Below are 20,911 nucleotides of genomic sequence, written 5' to 3'. Positions count from 1 at the left end.
TGCTCTTGGCCAAGGGCTGGTGTCTGCACCGGGGAGGGATTGGTCCACGACTAATTCGTGTGAAGGAAAACTGATGGGTTTTTTGGTCTTTAATTTTGTTTTTCGGGATGGAAATCCTTGGGTGGATTGGTACAGATGAATGAGATTAGAAACACCAGTGAGGCGGTATGGAAGGACCAGAACCAAAATTAATTAGATTAGAGTTAGAGAATATTAGAATTACAGAATCATTAAGGTTGGAAAAGACTTCTAAGATCAGCTCTGGAAGGAGCTGCCGTGCTTTAGAAGCGTAGGAAAGCTTTTCCTCCTGAAAACTGCCAGCTTGTTCAGCTGTCAGGAGAGAGCCGGATGCTTCCCTTGCTCTCAGCTGCTCCTTTAGCTCTGACAGGCTGTTTGCTGGGATGAAAGAAGAGACATCAACAGGCAAAACTGCGAGAGCTGCCGGCGTTTGTTGCTGTCACACCTGCGCGGTGGCACTGCCAGCACAGCAAACAGGCAGGTAGAGTAAATAATGATGGATTATTTTCTTTTAAAGCTCTTTTCTACAAGAAAGGAGATAACGACTGGATGCTGTCCCATTTTCAGCCTAGGAATTGTTTGCCAGACTTGAATTACAGGAATTGTTGTGGTGAGGCAGAGCAGCTCCATTAACTGGGAGCTTGGCAGGGGCTGGGGGAGGCTTCGCACGCCGGGGCCCCGCGTTGTGCTCCCGTCAGGAACGATTAAAGGAGCTGTTTGTGATGGAAACAAAACCAAATTGGGCTGATGCTTTAAGGGGAAATAAAACAGGGAAGAATAACTTTATTGAGCTTGTTTATTAAATCTTGCTGTGTTCCCTTCTGAGCAGCAGAAACTGTTGGAGCTGCTGGTGCAGCCAGCTCGTGTTTTGTCTTTCCCTTTTTTGAGTTGATTTGGTGTGGAGAGGCTTTGGACAAAACCTTTTCATATCCCTTTGGCTTAGCTGCAATCCTAAACTGATCTGCTGGTGACAGACTAAAACTAATTATGGCCAAAGAGTGCAGAGAAGAGGTTTTAAAGCTGTTATTTTGATAAGATGGTGGGTGTTCAGAGAGGCTTGGGAATTACTGGGTGTTAAGTTGCTGATGTTGGCCCATGCCAGTATCCATATTCCATCATAGGGAGGGAGATGTGAGTGTGCTTTCACTGCTAAACTACTTAGAGAAGGTTCTGCTTAAAGATGGGGGAGGAAAAGCCACCATGCAGCCACTCATGCTCGAGGGGAGCAGCAGAAGGAAGCTGGCTACAGATTTTTTCCCTTTGTATCTCATTAATTCCTTTGGCCCTGCAGCTGAACCAGCTCAGTTCTGTTCTCTGCTCCTGCTAGTTATGGAGCATCTCCCAGTTCCCATTGCCCCTGCCCTTTTAGTGTTTCATCCTTCCACCTTTATTGAAGATAGTTCAGTTCCACCTCCTGCCATGGGCAGGGACACCTTCCATTGTCTCAGGCTGCTCCAAACCCTGTCCAGCCTGGCCTTGGACACTTTGAGGGATCATGGGGCAGCCTCAGCTTCTCTGAGCAACTTGTTCCAGGTTGCCCCTGAGCTGGTTTGGTGTTTCACACCCTTGTTCTCTGAGCAGTGATGATTTTTTTGGTGCTGTACAGAGCGTATTGTGTTTGCTCTCACCTGTGGCGCAGTGAGCGTTACCAGATGGTTTGCTCAAAGTTGATTTTTTTTTTTTTTTAGCACTTCTAGTAGTAGTAGCTTAGTGCTTGCTGCTCTTCTACTGTATGTTTTTTAGCCAGGCAAAGTGCCAGCATGTCTGTTGGAGGAAAAACTCCTGGCTGGATCGTGGAGAATAAGCCAAGCTCAAATTCCCTCTGAAGGGAGAGAACTCAAGTCCCACAGGGAGGATTTTTCATTATAATGGTCCCATTTGGTAAATTAGTGATCAGTTTTGGAAGGAAAACTGGATGACTTTGGGGGCATCCCCTGGTATCCATAAGGAGGAGGGAGATGTGGTGCAATACCTGGAGCTGGAGCTGAGCATCACCAGCAGCAGCAGAGCCATTCTCTGGATAGGGACACCAACCACAGCCCTGCAAGCTGCAGGATACCTGTGGGGTAGCTAAAGAAATCCATGTTTTGGGAAAAGTCCCTGAAGGTCTTAACAAAAAACCCTTGATGATAGTTACCTGCTCCAGGCAGACCTACCTATGTATGGTAGTTTAATGATTTAACCAAGTCTCTGTTGTGACTCTCGGGGTGTCCTTTACAGGGCCAGGAGTTGGACTTGATGATCCTTTTGGGTGTCCCCCCCAGCTCTGGATATTCTACAATTCCAGAAGGAGAAGCAATCAACTTTGTAGTTTATTTGTTCCTCCCTTATCCTTGCTCATTCAATTGGAAAGAATAGGGTTGCCTTTTTCCTTTTAGGACAGGGATCATCAGGTCACTCTTGTGATAACCTCCCTGATCCCAGCAACCATTCCTACCTCTGTTGCAATTCAGGTGGAATTGGAAGAGGTCCAGTGGAGTGGCTCTGGTCTTTGTGAGGATGACTTGTTTCTTCACATAAATTTGATGCAGCAAAGTGCAAGGGATTTGGGTCTCCTGCTTGGTTTAAACACACCTCAGGGGGCTGTTGGCACCATAGTCACCTATAACTCGACCTATTTTGTGCATCAGGGGGGAGCTCAGGATGTGATATTTAGGAACCAGAGAACACAAACCAGCATTCCAGAGGAAGCAGGTCACACCAGCTCTCCTCAGCCCTTCTCCTCAGTTTTTTAGGCTTGTTTTGGGTCACTGTGGGGCTGTGCCTGCCCCAGCAGGATCCCAGAGGAGCTCCAGCCCTTTCAGAGGCAGCAGCTCCCTCGCAGTGCTGTCCCAGAGGACTGTGGCAGATTGCAAACACTCTCAGCACAATCATACCAGCCCAATTAGCATAATGATGCTGCCTAATTTATGCACAAATTGCCCTAATTTATGTGTGTCGATACATATGATTAAACCAAGCCCAGGTGGAACAGGGTTTGATCTCACCCAGCCAATGAAGCCTAAAGCTGCATCCATCCCAAAATGTGTGAACAGTCAAAAATTCCTTTTTTCTGTTACTAAAATGTGGAGGTTTGTGTTGTTTTGCTCTGGCAGCATGAATGGGGTGCAGGTCAGGGCTAAACTCATGGCAGGAGGTAAGAGAATAAAGGATTCCAGGGCTGAGATTTGCATGGATTAAAGGCAGCTTTAATTTGCCTTGATACACTTGGGTTTCAGGTGGATTAACAGGCGGCAGGATTTGGGGCTGTCTGGCCAACTAATACCTGCCTTCCTTTATTTTAATTATTTTAATAAGGGCTGGAGGACTCCTGGAACTGTGGGCCACCTTTGCCAACCCCTGATCTTGAGCATTTTTGTGTGTAATGTTTTATACCATTAATATTGCCGATTAACAAAACTGCTGTCGTCATCTGAATTCCCAGAGCACTTTCTCAGCAGGGTTCTTAAAAAAAACACCCTCTCAGATTGTAACCTTACATTCCTCATTTTAATAAATGAAATAGGTAATTTTTTTCCCATAGAATCACAAACTGATTTGTGTTGGAAGGGACCTTAAAGATCATCTTTTTCCAACTTAATCTGACACGGTGTCCCATCACCTGTGAAATTCTCTGATTCTCTTGCACTTAGCACCATCCAAAGCTGTGTTGGGAATCTGTCAGCCTTGTGAATGAAGGAATAAATTGACCATGAAAATATTGACAGCACATTTGCTTATGCCAACTTCCTGATTCAGTCACATAAAGTTTACCACTTTGTTTAAATGCACAGAGCTAACCATATACTCCCGTCCTAAATCCAAAACACTGCACCAGCTACTGGGAAGAAAATTAACTCTAAAATTAACTCTAAAATTCCCAAAAATTAACTCTTTCCCAGCCAAAACCAGGACAAGCTGGTCACAGCACCGAGGCTGTCTGAGTTTGAGAAGTTTTTGGACAATGCTCTCAGGTACAGGGTGGGATCCTTGGGGTCTTCTGCACAGGAGTTGGACTGATTCTGATGGGTCCTTTCCAACTCAGGATATTCCATGATTCCAACCATCCTAGAAGACACTTGACTCTGAGTCCACTGGTCTCTTTCATAACTGGAATTTCTTTCCAAAGCAACTTTGTGTAACAGCATTATCAGAAATACCTGGATCAGGTCAATGTTAGATTTCCCAATGCTACCAGGTTTAAAAAACTGAATTTTTGTGATAGAGAATGGAAGTTTCTCCCTATATCTGGTCTGTCTTTCTTAACATTGCTGTGCTGTAACAGTAGGTTAAATTGCTTTCATCCAAATATATCCAAATGGCATACAAATAATAATTCTGAATTATTATGGCATTCCTGAGGCCAGTGGGTTGCAGGGATAGCATTCCACACTCAGCTGATGGCACCAGATCCTCCGGATGCAGCTTTTTAGGAGGATTATCTGGCAAGAGGATTACACTGCTGGCACCTCGGGGCACAGTGGGGTCAGGAAAAGGCAGAGGAGTGGAAAGGATTGCATGGGGCTGCAGGAACCGAATGTGGGACACTCTCAGCTCCGTGCCACACTTGGCAGTCCCGCTTCCTCTCTGCCCAGAAACCGATATCTGAGGCCAGTAAGTAATTTCTAAGAACAGATGTGGACGTAAGACACTCCTGTGAGGGTGCACAACATGAGGTGTTTGTGCTCTGACACACTGGAGCACCCACCTGCACTGTGCTCTGTATCTGTCACAGGGAATGAGGGCTGTGAGTCACTGCAAGTCACACATCCCCAATTCCCCTCTGCTCCTGCCACTGATCCGTGTGTGCAGCCATCTGAAGGCACAGCTGGCTCTGCACCCCACTCACACACGTGCCACTGACATTTATAAGCTCTCTTGTGTTCATTCTGCCTGTGCATTTGCTGGTTTTTTTTGTTATCTCCCAGTGTACGCTCGTCTTTCAGGAGATGATGTCCTTGTCTTGCGAGGAGCCGTGAGCATTCGCTGCGTGAGCTTCGCTCTGAGCTTTGGAAAAACTCAGCCTCATTGCTGATTCCCTTTGATTGTGGTAGCAGCAGGGGAGCTGGAGAAGAGGAGGCTTTGGGGAGACCTTCCAGCACCTAGAGAGGCTAAAACAGAGCTGGAGAGGGACTTTGAACAGGAGCATGGAGTGATGGGATGAGAGGGAATGAGGTTAAGCTGTAGGAGAGTAGATTTAGATGGGATATCAGGAAGAAATTCTTGGCTGTGAGGGTGATGAGGCCCTGGCATAGGTTACCCAGAGAGATTGTGGACTTCCAATCCCTGGCAATGTCCAAGGCTGGGTTGAACAGGTTTGGAGCAATCTGGGGTAGTGGAAGGTGTCCTGCCCATTGCAGCAACACTGGACTTCATCATCTCCAGAGGTCACTTTCGTCCCATTCCATAATTCTGTGAGTCTCTTGCACTTAGCACCATCCAAAGCTGTGTTTAGGAATCTGTCAGCCTTGTGAATGAAGGAATAAATTGACCGTGAAAATATTGACAGCATATTTGCTTATGCCAACTTCCTGATTCAGTCCCATAAAATTTATTGCTTTGTTTGAATGCACAAAGCTAATAACCAAAGGATGGCAGGGCCTCACTCCCACAGGGAAGAGAGGACAGGCTGAAGGCTGGACTGAATTTTTGTAGCTCTCAAACCCCTCTGCCCCAGGACAGCAGCATTCCTGGGATGTGTTGGGAAACGCTGGATCATAAGGAAGAAAATGCAAGTGGTATATGGGAATATCAGCAAGTCTGGCACATCTGGGGTCACTCATTTAGAGCCAGAGACAAGAGAAAGCAGATGCCTCAGCTGTTCTCCAGTTCCCTTAAAAAAGAAGTATCAGGAAAATAACCCAGCTCTCCTCCTCCCTGGCAGATCCAACGTCTTTTAATCTGCTCTGTCTCACAGCTTCTCTTACAATGGAAGTTGCTGGTGGTCTGCTGGAGTTAAGCAGCAATTCTGGCAGACTTCAGAGCAGACGTGATCTCCAGGTCTCATTGCTTTGAAGCTCCTGGTTCTATCACACTCAACTAAATCAGATTTTTTTTCTTCTCTTTCGTGGAGGTAGAAAATCAGCCCCGCGCGCCCATCTGATTGCAGTGCTGAGACTTGTCTAATTGAACAAGTGCTCGAGTCAACACTTGAGCAGGATGAAAAACAATGAGGAGATCACCCAGGGATTATGTCTGAGCTCCACAGCTCCTGGCACCGACAGAGCAGATGGCTGGGTCGCATCCTGCCCAAGGCTGGGCAGGAAAGATGTCGATAGGAAAAAAAAAATAAAATTAATTTGGTTTAAATGTATTCAACTTGAAATCTAGAAGTGCCTCAGGTCTCTAATTCTGTATTTCATAGCAGGAGCCCAGAAAATGGGATTAGTTGAGGGTTGGCTCTGCAGGCTCCTGCAGGGAGCCCCACTGCTGCCTCAAAGCTGATGTGGGTGAAAAAATATTTTGGGAAGGGGAACTGGGATGCAGGGAGTGGAGACAACCTGGCTGGTCGTGTAAAACTGGGGAGCAGCCAGGAACAGTGTGGACATGTCAGGTGAACCCTGAGCCCCTGTGGTGTGGCTGTGCTGATGGAGCCAGGAGTCCAAACCTGAGAGCTGGTGGGGAGGGAGGTGGTTTGTGCAAGAGTGTGACAACATCACAAACAGCCCTGCAGGTCTCCAGCCTCCAGCTTGTTCCTTACAGGATCACACTTGATCCTACAGCCAAAGTCTGTATCCAGAGAAGTTTGGGCTTGGGGAAGTTGCTGGTGGCTGTCCCCAGAAATCCTGGTGATCTCCGTGTGGCTTTCTGTCCCCTTCCCTTGGGGTGGGAGTAAATGAACACACAGAACTGCTTTTCCCAATCTGTCTGTGGAAATACACCCTCAGAGGAGCCCAAGGTGATTGTGGTGCCCTCACTGCAATAGAAATTATCTATTTCCTCTAGCTCTGGACCCTCTTAAACTTTATTTGCTTTTACCCAAACAGCAGTGCATGTATCAGGCCAAGCTGTGAATATCAGAGTCCCTTCATCTGTAACTGCTGCTGCCGCCCTGTAATTCCATCCTGCCACCTCTTCCCAAAAGCACTTTTAACCCTGGAAACTCCCAGTTTTGCTTTCTGTATTTAAAAGTTATTTTCATTTTTTCCAGCGTGTCTGTAGCTTGAGCAATAATGAAAAACTGCATTTTGCATCTGGTAAAATGAAGCAGAGTTGCCTTGCTGGCAGCAGTAAAAATGCTGTTTCCCTAAGATGCTGCTGTATTTTAACTCTTTGGTTCTAAAAGCTTTTTGTTTGTTTGTTTGTTTGTTTCCAGGGGGCAGCACTGGAAGAACCTTTATGGGCTCCTCATGACGTGCAGGTGGACGATTGACCGATGATAATTAAGGTAGGAAGAGGTGCTGTTAATTTTGGCATCTTCTCATTTGTCCTGTCCTTGAAATAAAATGGTGCTGGCCAGTGGCCCGACAGTCATCACTCTATTTTGGGGTTCAGTACACAATGATGGCACTATGACCAAGCAGTAATTTTTTGCTAAAGTGTCCCTTTAAACACAGAGGGAAAGGAAATCTTATTTAAGAACTACCTGGGAACGTAACTAAGTGGAAAAAATCTGACTTCCTCCCCCAAAGGATAATAAAGTCTCTGTTGGTGCGGAGTTGGAAGGGACATGACTCTTATTTGAGAGCACTCAGCACAGGGATTTTTTTGTTCTGCTGAAACCCAGTGGTTGGGTTGGAATTCAGGTTCTAACTTGCCATCTCAAAAAAAAAAAAAAGGAAGAAAAAGAAAAAAACTTGAACTAAAAATATATTTTATTCGTTTATTTTCATCTTCTCAAGCTTCTGTGGAAAGCTGTTCTATCTCCAAATGTGGCAAGAGAGTGCTCAATTCTTGATTGATGAAACAGAGGAAAATCCCTGATTTAAAAGCAGTAAACTGTTGTACAAACTTGGAGAAGAAAATACAAATGCGAGCAGAGCAAAACGGATTCAGAAGTAGCTTTTGTGCTGCTTTAATATCTGAATTCTTGCCTTGCTGGGTTGTTTCTGCCAAGGTGGTTGTGCTTGGAGGCATCACCAGGAGGGTGAGATGGTCACTGCTGGTCTCTGCCTCCTCTCCCTGAAGCAAAGAGGGTGTTCACCCCTTTAGGAGTCACCACAGAGACTCCCAAATATCTACTGTAAACAGAGGCTTTGCTTCCTCTCACAATTTGGGTTTTCACTTCTGATTAATGGGTTCAGTTAATGGCTGCCTGGTTTTTGGTGTCAGCAGAGAGTTGTTGGAAGGAGAAGGGGAAATTCAAGCTGCAACAAGAGCAAATTCTTTGAACGCAGGTTTTACCATTCTCCAGTGTATTCATACTGTTTGTTTGGCTTGTGATAAGATGCACTGCTGTGGAATTTGCTTGGAGCAGGGATTTGCATGAATTATTGTTTCTTGCAACGTGCACATCTGTGCAAGCCCTTTTTGTCTGTGCTCTCTGGTACCCGAGCACCCCTTTGGAGAAAGGATTTGTGTGCTGGGGTGCAGTGGTCAGCACAAACCAAGTGCTTGGGGGGGAAAGGAAGGCTGCAGTGATAAAAACAAAGTGCTGAAATAAGGGGAAAACTCCTTCAGGGCTGTGCAGCAGCGTGGGGATTTGTGTGTTTATTCTGTGCGCCGACTTCTCATCCCAGCGCGGTTTTGTAAAAGCAACATCCTCCTGTTAGAAAAAACTCAGGGCAGTTGTGCTCAGCCTCTTGCAGGGTTCACTTTTATATTTAGGAAGTGTAATGGCATCAGTCACAGCTGCTGATTGATGCAGCGTGGCCCAAAATTATGTATAAAATTGGAGTAAACAGTCATTGGGGATGGTCTCTTGATTTTGCACTTGGAGCTTTTCATTTGAAGGGTTTCCCCCTTCTCCTAGAGAGATCTTTCTGTAAATCACTAATTAGGCAAATGAGCTACAGTGACATCAGTCTGTCTCCAAAAAGAGCTGGTGTTTTGGAGAAACCTTCAAGCTGCAGACTCAAATTATCCAGTATTTAAAATTAGGCTGTCTCATAGGAATAGAAAGCGTGAAGAAAGAATTACTGGAATTTTGGGTGACTTCAGGTTTCATGTACAAAATCAAATTTTTTGTTTAATTCTAAACTCTGCATTGATGCTAAGTCTAGTGTCCCACTAAATTTGACTAAATCTGATGGCATTAAAAAATTTGCTTGTAGTTCTCTCACTTCCTTTTTTGTAGAGAGTAGAAAAGGTTAAGGCAAATATGTTGGGATGTTCATCTACAATACTTTGTGTAATGTATTTATTTTCTGAAAAATTGGCTTTGATGGGGAGAACTGGGGGAACTTCTGCCCTCAGAACATCAGGGGCAGGTGTGAGTGATGGGACAGGTAGAAGAACATCAGTGGTCCTACCATTTGTGAGGTCCTGGGTTGGGCAGAGAGTTGAAAGCAATGGGAGTTGTGTTGAAAGCAATCAGAGCAAGGTGCTCAGTGTGATGGAGACTTGGCATTGTCTGGATCTGTATTTGAATGTGCAAGACACTGCCAGAGCTGCTCAAAAGGGCAGAAACCATTGGGGTGTGGAGGGCACAGCCCCAAGACACCACTGCAGTGCCCAGTGCCGTGTTTTTGAGAGGGGGAGCGCCAAAACCACAGATCTTGTTTCAACAAAGCCCATCCAAAGCCATCCACAACCTCTGCACCATCCATAATGTCCCCTAGCTGTGTTGCCAGCAGTTTTTGGGAGGTGGGAGCCACCCTGACAAGCCCTGTGGATTTGCAGAAGAGCTCGACACGTGTGGTTTCCTCCACCGGTTCCAGCAGAACCCGTCACCAGGCTGTTGTTTTCGGTGCTACCCACAATAACTGAAACGTCTTTCCTGAGAGATAAGTCACTAATTGTGGTTGGCTCCTTCCTCTGGTGTTTGTTCTCTCAGTAACTTGAAATTTCATTTATCACCAGGGTGCTGCTGCTCCCCTCCAGGGGTTCCCTCCAGCACCTCCTGGCCGCGGTCCCACAGACTCTCCCTCAAGGATTGCTCCTCAAAAAAGTGCCACAGCTTCATCTTCTCCCCAAGGACGTGCAGTTGTGACCAAACCTCATGAGATGAGACAGAAGGTGGTGGATCAGGAGTCATCCCAGCCCTGCACTGCTTCATCCTGGTGGATTCTGCTTTGGTTGGCCAAGGCATAAAGTGGTTTTTCCCCCACTCGGATTTGCAGTTTCAGTCAAAGCCACCAAAAACTGCAATGCTTCTGAACCCTTTAAAGATTGCTCTCACATTTTGGGACTTGCTGTTGTGCAGACTGATCCTTGCAGTACGTTTTGGAAACACAGAGTTTTCCCAGAGACCAGAAATCACAAGGGCGTGGTGCTCCCTAAATCCCACTGGCACTTCTCCCCACCTCTTTCCTGTGAAGCTTCAAATTTCTACATGAAATTTGATACCGCTGAGGTGAGCTGACCTGATCTGCTGCATCCTCAAAAATACCCTGGGATTTGCAGGGACTGCTGCACAGAGTGCAAACCATCATTCCCAGCACACACCTCCAGCATTAGGTAGTTGGAGCTGAGCATGGAATGGGGACAGGAAAGAGAAAACTCCTCACAGAAACCACACCAAGGCAGCGTGTCAGGACCTGCAGCCCCTACCTGGAGCTGCTGGGTATAAATAAACACATCCACCCTCCGCCTTATTTCTGACAACTGCCTCCCTGAGGAGTAATTTATTTTTTTTTTCCCAGTAGCTTGTTCTGCAAGCAGGTTTCCTCTTGCAGGTGATTAGGAAAACCTCATTTTTATGTTAATTAGGCATAACGATCAGTGCACAGACATCAACTGCTCTCACATCCTTCTGAGACGTGCGATTTTTATTGAAATTCAGTCCTGAAAAACCGATACCAGCAGCTGATGTACCTGTTGCCTGAACAGATGGGAAACTGCACCAAAGGGGTGGTTGCCTCAAAAATACGTTGCCAAGGGTGTAGCAACCACAGGTTCAGCTTTCAGGAGGGTTGCAGCTGCAGTCAGTTTAGGTTTTTAGTGCTGTTTGTCTGCGAAGTTTACAGGCTTCCTCAACAACTTGTCTGCACCGAGATCAAGCCATGCTAATTTAGATAATTGCAACTAAGCACAGCTACTGCTGGCACTGGTGGGCCTGCACCTATAGGAGCAAATCTTTTTCATGTTGATATCTCCAAACACATCCCTGCTTGGATTATATTTGGTCCAGTGGGAGGGTTGAGTTGATCCACGTTTTCAATAAAACAGATCCTTCATTTTGGGCAGATTGGCTGCCCCATTCCTGGAAGTGCTCAAGGCTGGATGGGGTTTGGGGCAACTTGGTTCAGTGGAAGTGTCTCTGCCCATGACAGCAGCATGGAACTAAATTATCTTTAAGATCCCTTCCAATAGAAAAGAAGAGGGAATTCAATCAGATGTTCTTTGGGTGTGTTGGTAAAACACAAGTGCAGCTGCTTTGGTGACATTTTTTCACAGTACCAAGTACAGAGGACACTGGAGGTAGAGGGGCCAGAGGAGAATGTCTGGTCTCAGCTGATACAAACCAAAATCCACAAAACTCTGGAACTGTACCCAACAGTGGAACAATTAGAATTACACTGTCTTGCCCCAAAACCATGTGCTATGGAGCACATCCAGGTTTCAGGAACGTGTTTGCCCAGCCAGACACAGGTCAGCATTGGGATCAGCCAGGTCAGTGGTTGCTAACACCATTAACTTCTCCTGTCTCCTTTTCCAGAGCTCAGTTCTCGTGATGTTATTTAAGGACTTTGTAATCCAAATCCTTAAGGTTCCTTGCTGAACGCTAAAACAAATATATCCATCTTATCAGACCTTTCCAAGAGCAAAGCACGGAAATCCCCTGTCAGGCTGGCACCGACACCGGTGTTTTCCTCTCTCTGCACCGGCGACTTTTCCTTTAATATTGCTGTACAAATCTTCCCCTGGATTATGCAATGATTAAGAAGAAAGAATGAAAAATTACACAGGAATTTGGCAAGGGACACGTGGACCCCTCGCAGCTCCATTGGTGGTTGGATGGATTTGTGATGCATTAAACACACGGACAGTCTCCTCATGGTGCAGAACCGCCTGTGCTTGGTCAGGGACCTGTTCCCTTTTTGCACAGAGTCATTCTGAGGGCAGGCAGATTATTTGGGTTGGGGATTTTTGTGTGTGGATGTCCACTGGGAGATAAGACAACCTGGAATTTTTATTTTTTTTAAATCTATTTCCAAGGGCTGTGATCCTTTACCTGTGGTGGCCTAAGGTTGGGTGTGCATTTCAGGGGAAGTGATACCTGGCAGCAGGTAAACGGCTGCAGCTGGGGAGAAGCCAGACAAGCTTTTGATGCGTAAATCCTCCAGTTCTGACACAAAATGTGGTGTTTGTCTTACAAACTCCACCAGTTTCTCTGAGCTTCGTTGAAATATAACAACACTTGAGGTGAGAGAGGGCACAGTTGGTACCTGTGGAACCAAGGGATGAGCTCGCTGGGGAAGGAGGTAAATTATTGCTTGGGGAGACTGGAAGGGTGATCTGGGGAGATCCAAGAAGGAGAAACTAGATTTCGGTTGACCATTGCTGAGGGAATTTAATTCCCAGATTTGATTTTTAATGTATTTTATAGGTGCCCATCCATATGCAAGACATTTTCCCTTCCTCTCCCGTCCTCTCTTGTCCAGGTGCTTCTGCCCAGCTTGTAAGTTGTAGTGCAGGAAGTGGGTGGTGTACCAGGTGAAATGTACAATATTTGGGGAAGGAAATACTGTAAGCCATAGTTTTGCTGCTGCAGAGAGCATTTGTGGGATGGGGGCTGTGTCTGAGCTGCTTGGCTGGCTTCTGCTTCCATTGGATGTGGTTTGTGTGCCTTGGTGAGCAATTCTCTCTTTGCAGAGCTGGAGGGAGGGGAGAAGCTCTTTAAAGTGAAACACTTCAAATATTGATGGAGTTTATACTACAATAAAGTTGTGTTTTACCTCTTCATGGCTCTTTTTCCCCCATGGAAGGTGCCCAGCTTGGCTGCACCTCACTCAGCAGATTCTTGGCAACCTCAGGTCTTACCTTGGGCTGAGCTTTGAGGAAGCACAAGGTCAAACTGCTGTCGCTCTAGAGGAAGTTTGTAGGTTCAAAATTCAACTTGACCTGGTCCTTACTTGAAAAAAAAAAAAAAAAAAGGAAACTAAAAAGCAAGCAAACAAAAAATATTAGTATGTGCTTCTTGTACAAGAGGTTGGAGAAGTCAGAGAGTCACAGAACCACAAAATATACTGGGTTGAAAGAGATCTTAAAGATCACCTAATCCAATGTGTAGCGACACTTTCCACTAGATCAGCTTGGTAATTCGACAAAATCATGTGAACAGAAGCCATGATTTTGCAAAAATAATTGTATTTGAGACAAACTACTTTCTAGGATGAAATGTTGCTCTTTGTCCCCCAAAACAAGTGGATGTTATGGGATCTAAACTGACATCTGAGTTTCTGAGGTATAGATGGGACTGAGCAGGGAGGTCTCTGCAGCTGCAGTTTAGTTATTTAAGGTTCTTCCTTGCAGAGAAAACTTGTGAGGAGGTGAGAGCTCTGCAGGAGGAGGAAATGGTGCAAGGGATTAAGTAGCAGAAAGGTGGTGGAGTAATGTGGAAAGTGAGTTGGGTTTTTTCTGGAGAGAAGTTGGTCAGGATTCACGTTGTGTTGGTGTTTTAATCCTTGTAAGAAGACTCAGGTGTGTGGAAGTGATGGGAGTTCAGCAGGCACTTGCTGGGATGTTTGGGATGTTCAGTGTCTCCCTGCCTTCATCATCCCAAAGATGAACTCAAAATTACAGGTGGTGACCAAGAAGAGTGTGAAGGGTCTGGAGAGAGAGAGTTAAAATAAAAATATTTGAAGGGGCTGGAGCTTTGCCCTTCAATGCTTCCCCAAACTGGAACATGCAGGGAGCCCCAGGAATGGCTGAAAAACCTGGGATTCCCCATGAAGAGTGGTGTTGGCTGGATTTTTTTCTTCCCAGTCTGTCTTGGAACAAACACTCAGCGGGGAGGACAAGGATTCTGCTTTTGCACACTGCCAGAGCAGGTGTCTCTTACAGACATCATTTACTGTCAAAAAATCAACCTGAAACTCCAGCTGCAGTTGGTCAGTGCCTCCAGCTGCCTCAGGCCGTGCTGCTGCCAGGTCACCACATCTTCCAGGGCTGCTGGGGAAGGAAAGAAGAGCCCTGCAGGTGCTGGGGGGCAAAAAATCCTCAACACCCACATTGTGGTGCTGCTCCACCTCCTCCCAGAGCTGCCAGAGGCTCAGTTTGCCTGTCCTGGAGCTCAGACACACCTTGGGCCAGATGGAGATTTGTTTCCTCAAATGACACATCACAGGAAATTAATTTTCTGCTCCTCAGCTGCCACTGTGGTCCACCCAGCTCAGGTGCCATGAGCAGCATTGAAACCACCCTCAAATATTTCAGCAGGGATGCTAACAGGTGTCCACAGCATGAAATCAAGCTGAGAAGCCCTGTATGGCACTGGGTTTGAGCCAGCTGGTCAATGGGAGGTCAGCCTTGCTGGAGGATGCTTCCCAGCTACTGTTTTGCTTTGGAGGTGAATCTGTTAAAAGTCCTTTTGCCAAGCAGCCAGAGGCTTGATCACAATCTATTTAATATCTATTTCTTTATTTTTATGTGCTTTGAATCCTGAAATGTACCATTTGGGAAGATGTTTTAGTGAGATGTTGGCTGGCAACCCAGCCCTGCATTAACTGCTTTAAAACATCTACTCCCCGCTTCAATTTTATTTGCCCTTAAATAAAGAGATAATATCTGCTAGACACCGGTGTGTTCATCCCTCAGGCAGGTGTTCAGGAGTTTTCATTGTTTTTAAAGTGGCTGTTTCTGGGCTTTGGGAAGGGCTGTCAGCTTGCTGAAGTCCATGATGAATCTCTAAGAGGTTCTTAATTGGAAATGCTGGTTAAGTGATGGGATGGAGATGATCAGCAGGATGCTCAGCCTCACCTTTGGTCCCCACATTGTGCTCTGGGCAACTCTGCTTTGTAATCTCATGGGGACAGCCCTGGGGTTTGAGCCTTAGCAGGGGAAGAAGTTCTTTGTCAGTGCTTCATGTCTTGCTTGTAATGAAATGACTTTTCCTTCTGCAGCAATCATAATTTTCATAAATTTTCCCTGTCACGAAAAGAAAGAAATGTCGTGAACTGATTTGCTCCTTCTCTTCACCGTGAGGCAGATTTTTCCTTTTCAAAGGAAAATACTTTTTAAAACATTTGCTCTTCCTTTCAGCTTGAATGATTTCATCCATACTCTGATTTTTATTAACAAAGGCTCACAGCGAGATGACTTTCAGACCTTTCAGCTGTTGATTTATCCCAAGTCTTTATTCTTGGGAGGAAAAATATGGAAAAATTCTCTGTTGCACAGTTTTTAATATACATTTCCAGAGTTTCATACCACAGGGCATTGTAGGGTGTTTTTTTTTTTTTTTTCCCAGTGATGCTTTAACATCTGAATTTCATACAATTCACTGCTTTTGAAGCATTTGGTGACTTTTGCTTTGTGCTTGATCCAGTTTCGATGGGAATTGTCCCAACTTCTGTTTCGGGGGAGGAGCAAAGTTATTTTTTTTTCTCACCAGCCTACATGGCATTTAATCCATCTGCAGCACGTGGCTGCTGAAATACAGAAACCACACTTTTTTTCTTCTTCTTTTTTTTTTTTTTTCCCACAAATTCTTCCCTGTGTGACTTCAGTAGTTCAAGCTGGTTCAGTCTCCTGCCCCGGGACTGCCGTGCTGGAAGCTGAAATCTGTTTATGTTTAAAGATGCTGCTTCTATTTTGGTAGGAAAATGCATCATCAAGAAGCCTTTCTTCCCACTAGCTGCACACTCAGCCTGGAATAAGGTTTCCAGGGGCACATCTTAATGAAATTACCCACTGGAACACACACACAAAAAAACCCAAAAAACCCATCCCTGATATTGGGATCAAGCTGGATGCTTCCCAAAAGGAATAAATCAAAGTTTTGTGTAGCAGAGGTTGAGCACAATTGAGGTTGGTGACTGATGAGATGGTGTTAGGAGAAAGTTGTTGGCTAAAAAAGTCTGATGTGTTATAGGATAGGAATTTTTATATGGGATGCTGTATCTCATCAGCAAAAAATAGCAGGGATATGGCAGCCCTGAAAGCTTTGGGGATGTTGGTGGATGAAAGGCTGGACATGCCCTGGCTGTTCCCTGGGCAGCAGGGAAGGGGGGATTCAGTGCCTGAAGAGGCTTCAAGAGAGCTGGAGAAGGACTTTAGGCAAAGGATGGAGTGACAGGACAAGGGGGAATGGCTTCCTGCTGACAGAGGGCAGGGTTAGGTGGGATATTGGGAAGAAATCCTTCCCTGTGAGGGTGGGGAGGCCCTGGAATGGATTTCCCAGAGAAGCTGTGGCTGCCCCTGGATCCCTGGAAGTGTCCAAGACCAGGTTGGACAGGGCTTGGAGCAGCCTGGGATAGCAGAAGGTGTCCCTGTTCATGGGGTGGAACTGGATGGGCTTTAACATCCCTTCCAACACAAATCTTTCTGTGATTCTGGTTCTAGGATGATATTTTCATTCAATTCAGATAGGCTGGGATGCAGTGAGGGTCATTAACAGGGGCAGGGTGGTTAATTAACCCACAGGACCCATGCAAGGGGTCTCTGGACACGGCCATTCCACCTGGGAACACTGGATGGACACAGGAACAGGAAGGGTTGGGCTCTTAACCCAACTTCAGAAGTTGACAGTGTGAAGAATGAAGGAATTTCTCCCCTAAAAATCGATGCAGTTGCACAGAGAACGTGTGTAGGGACTGAAGAAACCCCCCTACAGTCACCTTTCCATCTTTGTCGTTGCTTTCCTCACATGGATCAAGATGAATCAAGTGGGAAGGACATGGAGAAGAGGTTGGGTGTCCCTTTCTGAAAGCCACCACCAGCTGATGATGGTCCTGCTGCTCTTATCTCACATCACACACCCCATCCTTAACCCTTATTCCTAGAGGGATTTAGAGCTCTGAAGTGACTGAAGTGCTCACAAGTATTTGAATATCCCAGTAAGTATTTATCTGCAATTAAGGCCTTGTGAAAAACATTGTGAAACACGAGCTGTCATGCGAGTCCTGCTTCCCTTTGTGTCAAACTGGCAAATGCTGCCTTTGATCCTCTCTTATCCCCATGGATTGGAGCCATCTCCTTTCTTCATTTGCACAGAGGACCCACAAAAGCATCTGGGACTGTGTATGGGCCCCAACAAGCAGCAGCCAGGCTCATCTCTCCAATTTTCAGGCTCACCAGCGCCTTTTGTGAGACGGTAGCAGCTTTGGTACTTCAAAAGAAAGGTGTCAGAAATGCAAAAATGAGCAATTAAGGATTAATCTGCTTGTGGGGATGGGTATCTGCCTCCCCCTCCTGATTGCAGCGTAAATTAGTGGTTGACTTGAGCCCTGTAGTGGAGCTATTTATACCTCGAAGGTTTGAATTATAGCTGGATAGATTATATCATCCCTTTGTTTAATCCTTTTTCCTTTCTTCTGTCGGGCTTTTGACCTCAGTGATTTTCAAAGCAGTTCAGATTCGCTTCCTACGGTTTTCTTGTGATGGTATTTGTATCCAGGAAAGGGGAGGAGAATTTTAGATGGCTTTTTCTGTACCATTTTATTTTCTCTTGCTCTCCCTTACTCATTTCCTTATTCAACATCCCAGTCTTTTTTTTTTTTTTTCCTTTTTAACCTTCTCAGGCATTTTCATTCCACAGCCATCATTGCCTTTCTAAGGCTTTTTATTTTCCTAGGGCTTCAAAACAGCAGAGGTAAGGGACAGCCTGGGTGAATATTCCACTTTATAGGCTTGAATTCTTCCCCAAAAACTTTGGAGTGAAGATCTCCTGCCATTCACCTGCCTGCTGCTCAGACCTACAGCTCTCCTCCGTTTCCCCCCCACCCAAAGACGGAGCGGTGCGAGGGAGGGTGTTGTTGCTCTTGGATTTATTGGCTGTGATTTTGCAAATAAATGCTTTATAATCACTTCCTTGCTGCTCCTTGCAGCCAAGAAAGGGAGACGTGCAGCCAGGGAAGGGCAGGCTGCCTCCCTCTGCTCCAGCTTTCCCTTTGGATGTGCACTTCCTATTTCCAAGACTGCTTTTTTTAAGACTTCTAGTAAGTGTTGAAGGGTTTAGAATATATATTTATTCTTACAGCTCTGTAAAAGTTGTGTTTTAAACAAAAACATCCCCAAAGTTGGCCCCGGGTCAGTGGCTGCAGTGGTTCCTGGCTCTTTGCTGCAGTTTGGATTTTCCCTGCACTTCCCATCCAAGAGAAGCCGTCAGAAAAATAAAGGGCAAAGGAGATCTGGAAGTTCACTGAATATTTTTAAATATCAGAACATGCTGTGCAAGGGTGGGAATTAAACTGTGCTGCTGAAGCAAGCAGAGAGTTCCTCTGCAGTGTGGGCTTTCCTCACATCTTCCTCGATGGGTTTTCCTACCTGGAGCAGCCCTCCCACCTAAAAAACTCCCCCTGGCTTTCAGATCCTTGTGTGGCAAGGATTTACACACATGGTTGAATGTTTTGGAACACAGGGAGTGAAGGTCTCCAGCAAAGCTCCTGGCAGGAGTGGAAACCTTTAAAAAGTGACACTGAGCTGGGCCACCTGTGGGGTGGAAACAGCTTTTAATGACTTGTAATTCACCTCCATGTATTTCCCCATCCCTGGAAGTGTTCAAGGCCAGGCCAGGTTGGATGGGGCTTGGAATAACCTGGGCTGGTGAAAGGTGTCCCTGTCCCAGAGGAAGGACCTTGGATCCAGTGGGTCATTCTTTGCTGAAGTGATGAAGCCTAAAATAACCTATTTTTTTTGTAATAAATTGGAATAGCTTTTACCACCAGATATGTGTATAAAATCCTTTGGGGAAATAGGATGGTGGTGGGAGTAGAATTTTCCCATCTAGTGCTTTTTAAAGGACATTTTCAGTCAAAGCCATTGCATTTTTGATACCCTCTATCAGTATGTGTTTAATCTCCAGCCTGGTGGATATTTAGGGCCTTTTTTGTCTCTTGCAGCCCTTCCAATCTTTGTGAACAAATATTATTTCTTTGGAGCAGAGTTTGAGCCCTTAGTCCTTTTTCCTCCAAGCTGCTGCCCAGGATTTGGCCACATCTCAGCCTTTCTCCTTGGGATTTCTGGGAAGTGGAAGCTGTTTCCTGCTGCAGAAAACCCAATTGTTGGATAAACTCAGATTCTGCATCTGGAATGAAGTTGGGAATATTCATCAGGCAACACCAGTATCATAACCTTCATGTTCAGACACTTGGAGAATGTTGGAAGCAATTAAGGCCAATGAGATGGGATGGGTCCCTCTCCTCTCTCCCCTTATCCCACCCTTTCTTACTCTTTTCTCTGCCTTCTTTCCCTCCTCCCTAAAAAAAGGAGAAGGGGAAAGAAAAGCAAAATAACTTGTATGGACAGAGGGGAGGTGTAATTATGAGCAGTGGGACCAATTTAAAAAGGAAGATTTCAGAGAGACTCACACTTCCTTTGACATGTTGAGGGGGTTTGGTAGAGGATAAAAGGAAAATAAACTAATTTATTCCTAAATTGTAATTCCTTTTTGGTATTAATCTGTTTCATTAGAGTAGTTCACAAATGCACACAGGCAGGGGAGAGAGGGGGGCTGCAAATTGAAATGAAGATATTTTCAAAAGGAAAGTCTTGCTAGGAAAGGCTTCCTGCAGGGAGAAATCATATCCCAGGAGAAGAGCTGGAAACTCCATCGCTTTGGACTTTTATAAGTGAGACTGGATGGAGCAATTTGGGAAATTTCTTGCAGGGAGCAGTTTTTGCTGCGTGGTGGGTAGGACCAGATGAATTAATCAATCCCTTCCTTGGCCAGTCCATGTGGTTTTCATTTCCTCCTGCTGAGAGGTGGGGAAGGGCACTGGACTGGGGAGTGTGGTGGCCTTAGGGATGTGTCACTGCTTACAGGGTTGCTGTTGTCCTGGGCTGTGATTCTGCTACTCTGAAATGTGTTCAATTAAAAAAGATTGTATTTTTTTTTTTTTTTGTCCCCTGCTGTGACTCCTTCTAGGCTTAGGAGGGTGTAATCATCTTTGCAGGGAATGTTCTTCACCTTCCATGAAGCTGCAGCTGGGGCATCTCCCAAAACTGCCTGGTGTCCATGGGTGTCAGCTCTGGAGCTTGTGGGCTGAAAATGGTTTCACTGAGATCTGAACAGCTTTTTCTTGGATTTCACCCCCCAAAAAATCCTGTTTCTCCATGGGATAAGAGCTCTGAGAATGGGGAAGAAATGTATCATCATAGTATCACAGAATGGGCCTTAAAGCTCACCTTCCACCATCCCAAATTTCTCCAAGCCCCATCCAACATGGCCTTGGACAATTCCAGGAGCCACAGCTTCTCTGGGCACCCTGTAGCTGGCCATGAACTTTTTATTTCTCTTCTCTTTCCCCCTTGGTCGTGGTGCAGGTTGGTGATGAGAAAACCTTGTGAAGCAGGTTAGGATTTGACCCAATTGTCACATTAAATTAGGTGGCTGCTGGTGTGTCGTGGCTGAATCATGGCTTGATGCTCATGAGTGCTTTGCCACCAACCTTGTTTATCTACCAAGGTGAGTGCTGTGACTGCTGATGGGAAGAAAAGGAAGGATCTGTGACTTGGTATGGATTTCCAAGGAGGAATGGGGGAGATCTGAGGATCATTTCTTACCTAGGAAGGATGGTTGTGATGGAGGAAACAGCTGTAGGACGTGGGAGGAGGGGAAAGGTGAGAAAGTGGACTGTGTGTAACATTTAGGAAGGAGAAGGATTGAGTTTAATGCTGAATGTGAATTCTTGGGACAGAGAGAGCTGGAGTA

At 45.7% G+C, this 20,911-nt stretch overlaps 1 protein-coding gene across 2 annotated transcripts in view; it reads left to right on the top strand.

Moving 5' to 3' along the window:
• PTPRA (protein tyrosine phosphatase receptor type A) overlaps positions 1-20,911 on the top strand; it is a 115,107-nt gene that overhangs the window by 49,940 nt on the left and 44,256 nt on the right. For both annotated transcript variants that reach the window (XM_083861404.1, XM_083861405.1), the window contains exon 3: positions 7,313-7,384. In XM_083861404.1, coding sequence (XP_083717530.1) covers positions 7,373-7,384 — 12 coding nt within the window. In that variant the 5' untranslated portion in view covers positions 7,313-7,372. The remainder of the gene's footprint in view (positions 1-7,312; positions 7,385-20,911) is intronic.

The sequence above is a fragment of the Zosterops lateralis genome, assembly GCF_965231275.1.
Source record: "Zosterops lateralis genome assembly, chromosome: 5".
NCBI classification, from domain to species: Eukaryota; Metazoa; Chordata; class Aves; order Passeriformes; family Zosteropidae; genus Zosterops; species Zosterops lateralis.
Note: the sequence above shows the minus strand (reverse complement) of the source record. Positions and strands in the feature narration are given on the sequence as shown.